Here is a 13,037-nt window from a genome sequence, read left to right as displayed (position 1 = left end):
CTCTCCTAACACATGCCTACTTTTTGGATTCTCCTTCCACCATCCCAAAAAACCTGGTTCCAATTTTAAAAAATATCTACTATATTAAAATATTTTATAATATACTCAGTATTTAGAAATATTTTTTTGGTTTGTCAAGCATCGTGAGGTATTTCTTTATCTTAATATTGAACACACTAAAAAAAATACTTTTTGATTGTAGGAGGCACTTAAAAAAATATTTCAAAGTACTGAATGTATTAAAAAATATTTCGCGGGTATTAGATGCATCACCAAATACTTTAGGGTGTTAAATATGTCCGAAAAAATATTTTGAAATATTGGATACACCTTAACCCAATCTTCAAATTATAGGACATTTGATGGAACAAATCATAGTTTTAATAGTAACTTTATTATATAAAAAGTAAGTACGTGAGAGGACTTTCGTCTCGATTTATATGAAAATTTTTTTAATTGATTTTAGGGTATCCCAAACACCCTCTTAAATCAGAGATGTCAGTCCAAGATTTTGAAACAATGGCATAATTCCATGCATCTCGCCAATCGTATCATTTTTACACTGATCGGGGATAGCTCATGACTGTGAATTCAGAATTTCTTTGCAAACTCACTATTGCAAGGTGGTGATTGTAACTTTTCATGAATATGAATGTTCCATTTATCAATTAATGATGAAACTTTGCTTCTTCTTTTTTTAAGGATCGACAAATCAAATAATATTTTTATCCCAAACACCCCCTTAAATCAAAATACTATTCATATAAATAAGAGAGAACCCTGCAAAAAGAATTTTGAATTTACTAAACCTTATCAAGTTTGATAATAATACTTTGACAGGTTTTGATAACATTAGATTTACAAATAACAATGTATTTTTATTAAAATTTTCTATTTGAAATTTAGTAGTTTCAAACCTTTTCTGTTTGTGAAATTTTTTCTCTAAATAATCATATCAAAATATAACAGGATTGAGATACCTCTAGCATCCTAAAGCCAAGTTAAATAGTTAATTTTTTTTTTCAAACCACCTTTTTATTATGTAAGAAATAAGATGAAATGAGACTTTATTTAGGACTAATCTCAAACTCTCAAATAATCTTATGTATTAAATGGAAGGAGTATATATTACTTTTCCACATATTTGTAAAAGACATGGATATTGTAGTAACAGATAGGAAATAGCTAATTATCACTCTTAATTTAAGGGGCCTTATCAATTATTTGAAAAGTTAGGAAAATCGGATTTACATCTACTTTGAATTTTAATTAATCAATCATATTATAATTCAATGATAAAATGTTATAATGAGTAATGACCTAATTATGAGGGCAAATCAATAAGATCACATGGATGGTTAAAACCTAAACTTCAAAAAGGGACGATGTTTCCAGGCTGGCTGGTTTAGAAGTTTAATAATTAATAGTTTAACACACATGAATTCTTTCACCTAGCACATTCAATAAGATGGGGCAAAAAAAAAAACATTTATAAAGTTGGACTAAAAACCCACATAACATAAATTTCACCCAAAAAAATCGTATATTTATGTATTTACTCTCATTAATTATATGATTATGGGTCATTTTTGCCATAAAAATAATTCGCAAAAAGATCGATGGACATCGTAAAAAGATATATGGACATTGTAAATTTCTCTTCTAACCTAATGTTACCCCCAAAATTATTAATTAAAAAATGAGTAATGTTATTCTTGTCATTAAAAATGTTAATGATCAACATTAGTTTTTTTTTTTTTTTACATAAATGGCGACCTGACTCATGTTCTAATGCTTCTAAAGTAACATATAACCAAAATAATTTCTGAATATATACAGTTTATTTTTGTTGTAAATACTATTAGGATAAAAATAACCTTTAACCCTTAATTATATATACTAATTTACATGTTAAATATGAGTCTATATTATTTATTTACCTCTAAAATAAGGCTTATTCCAACTTAAATGTATACAGTATACCTCCAGTCCCCCAAAATAAAAATTGGCTAGGGTTGATCCACTTTCACATTTGCTTGGGCCATTTCTGAGCAAACTACTTTAGGCCCTCTCAAACTCACAACTTCATGTTCCCATAGTTGTTTGATTCATGGAATTCTTTTTATCTAGTGTTATGATGAGGGAAAAAAATTATCTTGACTTTGTTCATACAGGGTCTCTTGAAGTATCATACCAAAGAAAAATCAAATATCCAATTTTAAAAATTAATCAAGTCAAGATATCCACAATCTATGTACTAATTATGGATTCTAAGGTTTGGTCATCTTATTGCTTCTTACAATAAAAAGAGACATATAGGCCCCATTTATAACTCACCATTATGATCTTTTCATTTCAGGTCAAGGGATCTAACAATCTAGATACATACTTAGAAACGTATTAATGAAATTCAAATATAACCATTTAGTTTTTTTTTTTTTTAGCTTGAGAAGCTTACAATTGTCAACCCTATTCATTTGATTTTTCAATTATTTTCTGAGGACAATATCTATTCTCCGTTTCAAGTTGTCTTTCTTTCTTGTCATTCAAAAAATAAAATCTTACTAAATATGTTAAACTTTACCAACGGGGTTGGGTCTAGCAGAAGGGGCTAGTCCTTCACAACGTGACGAACCAAGGTTTGAATCCCCGCTGGGAGAGGTGCCCACATTTAGTACCCGACAGTACCTCGAATAGGATTACTTCCAATAAGAGGATACCTATGCTTTAGTAAAAAAAAAAAACTATGTTAAACTTTTAATTATTGTATATTGTAAGTTCAACAGCAAAATGATCAAGTTATTCCTTAAATAGTACTTTACTTCTAACTTTACCAAAGTACTCTATTTCAAGAAAGTGTTGACGATTTAATATACTAATATTGCATATTTTTTGTCGACTACTAATATTGCTTTTTCACCACAATGGTGATTAGGTCAAGTGAAGGAAAATCAACTCTTTTTTAGACAATATATTTAAGCTATTAAGATTTGGCTCTAATAATAAGAGACTATTGCCGGACTTTGTAGGGTTTAGTGCATCCCAACAAAAAAAAAAAGCAAGAGATTGCAGGGTTTGGTTCAAGATTTTGTGACTTCAAGGACCAAAAAAAATTGAAAAGATGTTAATAAAAGTTGATCTAGTTAATAAAGAGTCAGCCCATAACCTACAAGGTGATGAATTCGAATCTCGCTATCAATATGAAGATTTTATTAGTAGGTGATATGTAAGTATCTTTGTAAGCATTCTCTAAATCTGGTGGTATATTTTAGTCTTGATAAGCTGTTGGAACTCAATTCACTTAAACTTTTTTTTTTTTTATAACAAAAGAAAAAACGTGAAGGAGAGATAAAAAGAGGGAAGGGAGACAAAAAATAGTGGGAAGAAATTGAAGAAATGCCAGAAGAGATCATTTCAATATTTATTTAATTCCTAAAAAGTTTGATAACTGAGACAACTTGTTATTTATACAGCCCTAAATATAATTATTTAAAAAATACTTTTAACAAAAATCTGATAAATCCTAAGGAAAGATTGCAAGTATACTATGTCAAGAAGCAATTCATTCCAAGATATGATACCAACAAGCTTTCAGCCAACATATTGCATCAAGACATTTCTTCCTTTCTTAACTTTTTCTGTGTCTTATTTTAAATTAGCACATAGGATAGAATTAAATGATTTTATATTACTTAATTGTTGTCCATTATTTTTAGCTTCTGTTTATTATTTTATTAATGCAATCTGATCCTTATCCTAAAAAAAATCCCTAAGGAAAAAAAAGTTAAATTTAACTTATTTTTAAAATAAAAAATAAATTTTAGTATGTACTCTTCTGGTCCTTAATATAAAACCAATTTAACTAATTTGATTAGATTAAAAAAGTTAGGTAAGTTAGTTAACAATAAAAAATATAACATGTTTTTTCTAAAATATCTTAATCATCTTTATTATATCCTCCCTTCCTCTCATATTTGATTATGGTTGAGGGAATATCAATAAGAATGATTTGGAAAAAATTGATAGATATTAAAAATAGGTCTTATATTTAAGACCAAAATCAACTCTATAATTAGGTCTTATGTTGAGGATCAGAGGAGTAATAAATATAACATGTATAACATTTATGTTAATAATTATTTTTTCACAGGATTTGACAATATCTGCATTAAAAAAAATTTGATTTTAACTCTCAACTTCTAAAATCTCAAACTTCTTTTATCAAAACTGAAAAAAAAGGAACACAATTAGGATTAAAACCGACTCGACAGTTAATGCATCGGCTGCTTCAACAAATTAGAAATGCTTCAATGGAATTGCAGGCCGACTTGAATAAGTCTGTTTAGACGACAACAGTCCAAGGAAGCTTCCGAAAACATATGGGCCTGGTGGTGTTTTGCTGAAGACGACAGTAAGACGCGTCTGGGTTGGGCACTTGGGTTGACTTGCAAAGAAGACTGACTATTCTACGTTGATTTTGGAGGAATTGACTTCTGAGTGCGAAATCGGACCCATGGAAGAAGTCTTGGCCTTCGGCTTCGGGTTATGGTTCGATCGCAAATTGCAAACTGAGTGGAGTTCGATTAGTTCATCCCCTCGGCTTCCCCATTATTACTAGACAAAAAATATCCCCACAGAAATTAACCCAAAGGAAAAAAAAATTCCCTTGCGTTTTTTTTCCACCTTCGTCCCTTGTGCGAGCCTCTTCTCCTTACTCTATCGTGGATTTCAAGAAACGGGAACACCTAACTTGTTTGATTGATGTATTGAATCGTTCCTGTCTTATGGTCTCTGTTAGATCGTTTCTGCTCGAGCTATAGACGATAGAGGAGTGTTCCCCTCTTGTTTTGGGGATTCTGGATTTCCAAGTTTTGGAATTTAAGAGGGTAAGATCTGGCAATGGCTAGAAGTAGTAGATCATTGCTTCACAAATTTAGGTACTGCCACCCCTTGTATTACCTCAAGAGACCAAAGCGTCTAGCTTTGCTCTTCATTGTCTTTGTTTGTGCCTCTCTGGTTGTCTGGGATCGTCAAACTTTAGTCAGAGAACACGAGGTACTACTTCACCTTCTTTTTTATATGATTTCCCCCCCTGACTTGCTCAATTCGGTTGTCTGAAGTTTAAGAAAGAGAATATGAAATGTCAATTCTAAATATAGGACGCTCTTTGGTGGTTGTCAACAGCTTGAAACTACTAAAACTGGATCAGTTTTTTCATTTATTGCCCCGGAATACAAAATTCAAAATTTGCATTATGCATCGTTTCAACTTCAATGGTCATGCTTGCTCAGTTACAGCAGAATTAAGTGACTTGATTCTTTGCCTCCCAGAGTGTTGACGTTGATCATGTTGTCACCTGTTTTAGAGGAATCCTATGTTGTATTTGGAGATCATAAATTTTTTCGGTTCGTCTGGACGTTCACTTGTTTAATAAATTGCCCGCAAGTATTTTATTCAATTGGTGTCGGGCAGAAGAAGCATAGCGGCTGACATTGCTTGTTGATCTGTTACCATATAACATGGCATGATACTATAAACTTCGATATCTACGATTGAAGAAATTGAAGGGGCAGGGGTGTGGTCAAATTTAGGTTTTATGACGAAAATAAAGTTTAGAGCTCTACTTATGCTGAGGAATAGCTTCCCCTGAAAAATTTTCGTTACAGTATCACCCTTTCACACGTTTTCAAGGGTACAATTGATAATAATTAATTAATTAATAATTGACTTCTGAAATTCTAATACTCCATGTGATCAACTTATTCATGTTTGATGTCTTTCGGTTTGTTTTACATCTTGATTATTGGTAATGCATTTCTCTGCATCTGAGGAAAAAGCTATCCTCAAGGTACTAAGGCATTGGACTACAGAATCTGAGCAGCTATCCAGTAGAGTTTGAACAATTTTCTGTTGCAAATGGATCTGCAAACAGATTATTTTAAGATTAATAGGCGCTATGAAGATGTCTGGGCTTCTGCTTTTCTGTTTTCCATTTGAAAGTGTGGAGAGAGCAAATTTCAGCGGAAAACTAAATTAATATTTAGTGATCTATCTTCCAAAGATGCTTGAAGATTGTTACACTGGAAATTTTTAGTTGTACACTAAGAAGTTTGAGGGATACAAAAAAACTATTCATGCTTTAGTATAAGAAGGAGCAACTAAAATTTCTGTTAAATGAATAGAAGGGTTTTATTCATTGAATAGAACGATATTCTAAACTTGGTGATTAGGATATGGTTTGATGTTGATTATGATTTCATTTTGTTATGTTTGACTAGGATTTGATTGTGAATAATTAGGATTAATAGGATACAAACCAGACACCATGCCTGTGTCCGTATTTTCTAGCTAATGATTTGTATTGGGGGCACTGTTGGATTCTGATTTAGTTGTTGTTCTTTTGAATTTCGATAAGAAAGTTTCTAAAAGAATTTTAGTCTTTCAACTTCTTTTTGGTAGTTTCATGAGCAATAGTGTTCAAATAGTTAAAAATGGAGATGTATCTGTATATGACATGCATGTACGTGTACCGGGAAAGGTTTGACGATTCCCATTGCCATTTGACACTTCATATTCTACTGTGTCGTAGTATTCAAGCTGGTGCTTCTTAGGTTAAATGTTGTGTTGTATCAAAGTGCATGAGCATGTGAAGTTTCTACGGTTGTTTGACCTGTTATTGTGATTTTCTTGTAGCAAGTAATGCTAATGTGGTTGAGATGTCAAATAATTATAGCATATTCTTTTCTTTTCATTGTAAATTTCTTTATCACTTATTTTTGGTGGACAGAAGTAGTTTGTTGACTACTTTTGGCATCAAAATAACTTCAATTTATTTCCAGTATATAATTTTTTTGTGAAATTCAGGATGAAGTTCACAAATTACGGGAGGAAGTGGCTCATTTGCAGAATCTGGTATGAAAAATTAATCTTTTGTTGGGCTTAAAAATAGTAAGATGATTAACCTTGTGCTCTGGTCTTGAGGTCCTTACCTTCAAATAGCTGAGATCTTTCTATTTTGTTTGGTTTTATCTTGTTTTTGTTTTCTTTTATTATCTTTTAAAAGAAATTCATACATTGCTCATTCTCTTATGCAACCAACAAAGGGCGACTATAAAGGCCTTAATGTGAGTACACTTGGCATCTCTTATGTGAATCCACCATAAGATAATATTGATTGATCTCCTCCTTTGTGAATTCTCTTTCCCAATTCTCTCACATGATGCTCTATGCTGGTGATGCCTTTTCTTGTAGTTCTTTGTTTGGTAAGTGCAGGCCTCCATATTCAATTTGACGTGTTGTAGCATCTCATTATTTAAGAAAAAAATTTCTTTCTCTATGAGGGCTCAGTTCTTATACGAATTTCAGATGGAAGAGTTAAGTAATGCCCAAGGTGGCACAATCAAGGACATTGATTCTAGGAGGAAAACTATTTTGTCAAATAAAGGGGCACAAGATGATCCTATTGACGTTCAGAGAAGGGAAAAAGTAAAAGAAGCTATGCTTCATGCTTGGAGATCATATGAAACATATGCGTGGGGCCAAGATGAACTTCAGGTGTTGTTAATTCCCTTTACTTACCATCAAAATTTATATTTAATGATTGCTTTTTTGGTTTTCTCCCTTGTGAACTTCTTGCCCTTCATCCAAATTTTGGGTTGCAAAGTTTAGAAGTTCTACTTCTTTCATTGGGAGTAAAACTTATGAAGTCTTCCAGATTAGGATATGAGTTACTCATGGCTTCCAGCTTTAATACGAAAAATAACAATTCTGTGGTTTATGCTTGTGTCATGGAAAAAGAAAAGACATGAAAATGGACATTTTTGTGCCCTTTAGATCGGACACTTTTTCTGTGGCATACCACCAATTTTATGAGTTATGACCAAATTATGAGGTTTTAATGTGGTCATTCAAATATATTCATCAAGCAAATGTATGGCCTTAAAATTCTACGTGATGTATCTTTCTTACCTTTTATGTTACATATTTCAAGATTAAAGGTTATTTTCTTGGTTCTACCAGCCCCAGTCAAAGAATGGTGTTGATAGCTTTGGTGGTCTTGGAGCAACCTTAGTTGATTCTCTTGACACATTGTATATTATGGGTCTTACTGAGCAGTTTCAGAAAGCAAGAGAGTGAGTATAACTTCTGAATCTGTGACACTGAGTTGTTTTGTGCATATAATATATATATATATATATATATATATATGTTTCGCTGGCATCTATAGCGTGAGGTAGGCTTGTCAGTTGTATTTGGTTAAGGTACTTCTGCGTTGACAAATAAGAAATATGTCCTTTTCTTTTAAATTTATTCATTGGTGAATCTGTTCTTTCAATCAAATTTCTGATTGAAAATCAATTTATAAACTCTCCTCGAGGCACTATTCACGTGTTTAACTCCTGTTGATTGATTTTTTGGCATAATTTTTTCCCTTTTGTTCTATGAAGGTCTTGAATCTTTCTCATAATTTAAATTTAAGTGGGTAGTTCACCTTTTTTTTTCCAGTGGCTTGTTATGTGAATCTGTTTAATGGTTGACTGTGTTCCTCATGGTTATTGTTTCTCGTGCACATTGTTCTGTAACAGATGGGTTGCAAACTCGCTGGATTTTAACAAAGATTATGAGGCTAGCGTTTTTGAGACAACTATAAGGTTGCTTTATAAGGTTTACATTGCAGTTGATGTTCATTCACTGTTAATTTTATTTGAGTTTTGACCATGTATTCTGTTTCTGATATTTTCTTTTTATTTATTTCTGCCAAAATACAGAGTGGTAGGTGGACTCCTCAGTGCATATGATCTTTCAGGAGACAAAATTTTCCTGGACAAGGCTAGAGACATCGCAGACAGATTGCTGCCTGCATGGGATACACCTACAGGAATTCCTTATAACATAATAAATTTGGCACGTGGAAATCCACACAATCCTAGTTGGACTGGGGTATGTTCTTAGTATTCTATACGTGCAGTTCACCTTTACTAAACATTTGGTATCAGTCAAGGATTCCATGTAGTCCTCATATAACTTTTAAGCATGTGACTGTTTAAAGAATACCCATCTTTTGAGGCCATTGATAAGTCTTATATTGATGAAAAATTGAAAACTTTTGTTACTAGCTTGATGAAACTCTGCTATTGTTTCTGTTTGCCTTATTTCTTTTTAGACAAGAATCGATTCTGCTAGCATGACTGCATTGGCTCAGCATTTATTTCTGAAGTTTTCTAATTTTTTAATTAGAATCTGTTATATCATTTTGGTAGATTTGTTTTTAAGGCATGAATTTTGTGACCAGTTGAGAATGCAGACATTGGTGGTACTAGTTCTGTGTCTGTGTGGTTCTGGGTTAATGGAACTTTCACTTTAGGCATTAGTTTCTGATTTCTGATTGTCATTGTATTGGCTATATGCTGCATGTAGTTTATTAGTATATCTAATTCTTTTTAATCTTTTCTCTTGTTTCAAGGGTGAGAGTATTTTGGCGGATTCTGGCACTGAACAACTGGAATTTATTGTTCTTTCCCAAAGGACTGGTGATCCAAAGTATCAGCACAAGGTTTTTGTTCTTCCTCCATTCTATAGTTCCTATTTTTGTTTGTCGCTTGGGTAGGGGTGTTGCAGGTTTGTTGTTTAATATTGTATGTATGAGGATTAAGAATTTGCAATTCCCGTCATGTGTTAATGGGTTTAATCCCTCTTTCTCTACCAAATTTGAATAATAATGTACAGCATGTAGTAATCATTGCCAGATAGTTTATAGTTATGCTGCTAGCCTTCTTTGTGCTTGTTTTGTAGCCCGAATGGTATTTTATAAAAGGGAAAAAATTAAAGAAGTTTGACGTGCTGCCAATGTTCCATAGTACTAACTGTTCTGGTATTTTATTTATTATTTATGGGGCTATCTTTTTTAAAGATATGTGGTGATTAGATCATATTCTTGCTGTTTCAGGCAGAGAATGTTATTACGCATATTAATAAAACATTTCCTGATGATGGATTGCTTCCTATCTACATTGATCCTCATAGTGGAAGAACAGCCTACTCGCCCATAACTTTTGGGGCCATGGGTGACAGGTATTGACATAGAATTAAGATTGGTGCACTCTGATGACATCTTTTACATAATGTTAGTGCAGTAAATGTTCTGCATTTTAAGATGGTCTACATTGTAAAATTCAATCATCTTCCTATGTATTTGTTAATTTCGTTTGGACTGTGATTGATACAATTATCTTGCAGCTTTTATGAATACTTGCTCAAAGTTTGGATCCAGGGGAATAAAACTCCAGCTGTAAAACTGTATAGGTAGGAATACTTTATCTCCTCTATTTTTCGCATTACATTGCCCATTATTTGTTGAGGAGTTCAAGCTGTAATCCTTCAGGTCAAAAAAAAAAAAAGCACTGTAATCCACTCGTTAATTGAATGGTGGAACTCAACTTCTGAAGATTGATGAAAATTAATTTTTCCTTTAAATGGAGTTTGAATGAGGAGAAAATCAATTAGAAGTATTTTAATTAATGATTTTCATTGCTTCTTGAAATATTGAAAACAGAGATATGTGGGAGAAATCAATGAAAGGTCTTGTGAGTTTGGTTAGGAGGTCAACACCATCTTCTTTTGCTTATATATGTGAGAAGAATGGAGGGTCTCTTACAGACAAGGTAGCATTGTGGTACCTTACAGTTATTGCTAGATCCATTGTTTGTATGTGATGATTTGAGTATGCTCATGATTTTTCATTCAATTGTGGACATGCAGATGGATGAACTAGCATGCTTTGCACCTGGAATGGTTGCATTAGGGTCTTCTGGTTATGGTCCTGAAGATTCGAAGAGGTTTCTGTCACTTGCAGAAGAGGTATGGCTTAGTTGCTTCTTGAAGATACAGTAAAGGACTTCTTTTGACTGACTCTTCTGGGCCTTGACCAGGAAATTAGTATACTGGCACAGCTCACTGGTTAATGATATGACTTCTGTTGGTCCAATTTAGAGATGCTTGGTTTACCTCAAATTTTGATGTCAGCAATTTTATTTGTGCGATGCTTCCTGACACCATGAAGTCTTGAAACATATTATGATGAGTGGATGTTGGATCACCTTAAATGGGTGGTGTGTGTTCAATATACAGGATGGGGCCACATCAGTCCCCCCCCCCCGGGGGACAGAACGACTCTCATCCGGTGTATTGAAATGATTGTTGATATTCCTGTTGTGTTGAATTGAAAGTGGCTGTAAAAATTTTTAGGCTGGTTTGTAATATGATAACACTCTGTACACTCAATACCTACTTTACCGTTCACTTCAAGATCACCAAGTCCAATGCTAGCTTGTTGCTGTGTGTGTGTATTTGTCTTTTACTGTGATGAGGAAATATGACCGGAATGGTTACTGATAATTGCCCTCTATTGGGAGCGGATATTTGCGCACTGATTCTGATTTATACAAGGTCATATAAGTGCTCACCAGCTGAGTTTGGGAATGACTATATATGCTTTTACTTTGCAGCTTGCTTGGACATGCTATAACTTCTACCAATCAACTCCCACTAAATTGGCTGGAGAGAACTATTTTTTTCATGAAGGCCAGGTTAGTTTTTAGTTCACTTGTTATTTGCAATTTACTTTTTTCCTGGTTACATAACCATTTTAAAATTTTGAATTTGTTTAGGACATGGGTGTGGGTACGTCATGGAACATTCTAAGACCAGAGACAGTCGAGTCGCTCTTCTATCTGTGGCGTCTAACAGGCAATAAGACCTACCAAGAATGGGGTTGGAATATTTTCCAAGCTTTCGAGAAGAACTCACGCATAGAGACCGGATATGTTGGACTGAAGGATGTAAGCACACCTCAACTTCACATCTAATTGCTCATCTGTATGCATTAAGCAACCAGTCTGCATATTCATATAGCTACGATCATGTTTCAGGTTAATACCGGTGTCAAGGACAATAAGATGCAGACCTTCTTCCTAGCTGAGACTTTGAAATATCTCTATCTTCTTTTTTCACCCCCATCAGTTATCTCATTGGATGAATGGGTATTCAACACTGAAGCACACCCTCTGAGGATTACACCTCGGCTCGATGGAGGTAAATTAGGGAACTTGAATGAGAAACAAAAACCAAAATTTAGAATAGGTGGCCGGAAGGAAGGACGGTCGGGTTAGAGATACGTTCTACATTACCGTACCGGGTTGAGCTTGAACCTCCATCTTTATCAAGGTTCAGGGGTGAGGGCCAATTTGTTCCATTGTAGAGATTGTAAGACGTTGGCAAATCCCCATGGCAGATTATAGCGGACATGGCGGAAACTTTCCATTTCTGGGAAGCCATTGTATTTTGATTGTAAGTTGGGGGATCATTCTGCTGCAGATTGGTATGTGACACAGGAAACAGGTCTGCTTTGTAGTTCTTACAAAAAAGGTTTATTCAGAACAACGTGATCTTTGTTGATGAATGGCCTTTCTTAAAAACTTAAGGGGCTGTGCCCTTTTGATTCTAAGAATTATTTTTTTCTGAGAATTAAATTCGGAAGGCTAGTTATACAATGTATGAAATTGAGGCATATATTCTGCGCCTTCAATAGAAAGACAGTTTTCTGCTTATTTACTTCTCTATATGGCTTGGTTGTTCTTGTACTTTTCTTTATGGCTTGGTTGATTAAGGGAAATATCAAGATGTATGGTTGGTGGGGCTTCATGCAGAATATTGACTTGACCTCAGTGAATGATGAGCCATCCTACTTCCAGGCCTTCTTGTTCTTTGTAAATAGGTTCACACGTAGTATTGTCTTGTAGGTACCCATTTCTAGATGGTTGTCTATTTGCAAAGCATGTTTTTACCGTCCTATCCTATTAAGGTATGAAGAATTTTTTTTTTCCCTATTTACAAATTACATTATTAATTTTTTTATGTGAATATATTATCTCCTGACATTAATATAGAAGCTAAGTGAATATTTAATTTGGTCATAAATATAAAACTCATTCATTTTTTCTTCAATATTTATTTATTTTGCCCTCAAACAATTCTTATGG

The 13,037-nt window shown here is 33.6% G+C and overlaps 1 protein-coding gene across 1 annotated transcript; it reads left to right on the top strand.

Moving 5' to 3' along the window:
* The first annotated feature begins 4,612 nt into the window (after positions 1–4,612).
* On the top strand, positions 4,613–12,609 carry LOC114745924 (mannosyl-oligosaccharide 1,2-alpha-mannosidase MNS1). Its single transcript, XM_028934098.1, has 14 exons — positions 4,613–5,055; positions 6,865–6,912; positions 7,366–7,554; positions 8,020–8,132; positions 8,586–8,651; positions 8,769–8,940; positions 9,464–9,553; positions 9,947–10,071; positions 10,237–10,302; positions 10,553–10,661; positions 10,759–10,857; positions 11,505–11,585; positions 11,667–11,837; positions 11,928–12,609. The coding sequence occupies exons 1-14, from the start codon at positions 4,900–4,902 to the stop codon at positions 12,165–12,167; spliced, it is 1,725 nt and encodes a 574-aa protein (XP_028789931.1). The 5' UTR covers positions 4,613–4,899; the 3' UTR covers positions 12,168–12,609.
* Positions 12,610–13,037: the final 428 nt, after the last annotated feature.

The sequence above is a fragment of the Neltuma alba genome, unplaced genomic scaffold, assembly GCF_004799145.2.
Source record: "Neltuma alba isolate B1F8T4 unplaced genomic scaffold, ASM479914v2 tig00004861_pilon, whole genome shotgun sequence".
Lineage (NCBI taxonomy): Eukaryota > Viridiplantae > Streptophyta > Magnoliopsida > Fabales > Fabaceae > Neltuma > Neltuma alba.
Note: the sequence above shows the minus strand (reverse complement) of the source record. Positions and strands in the feature narration are given on the sequence as shown.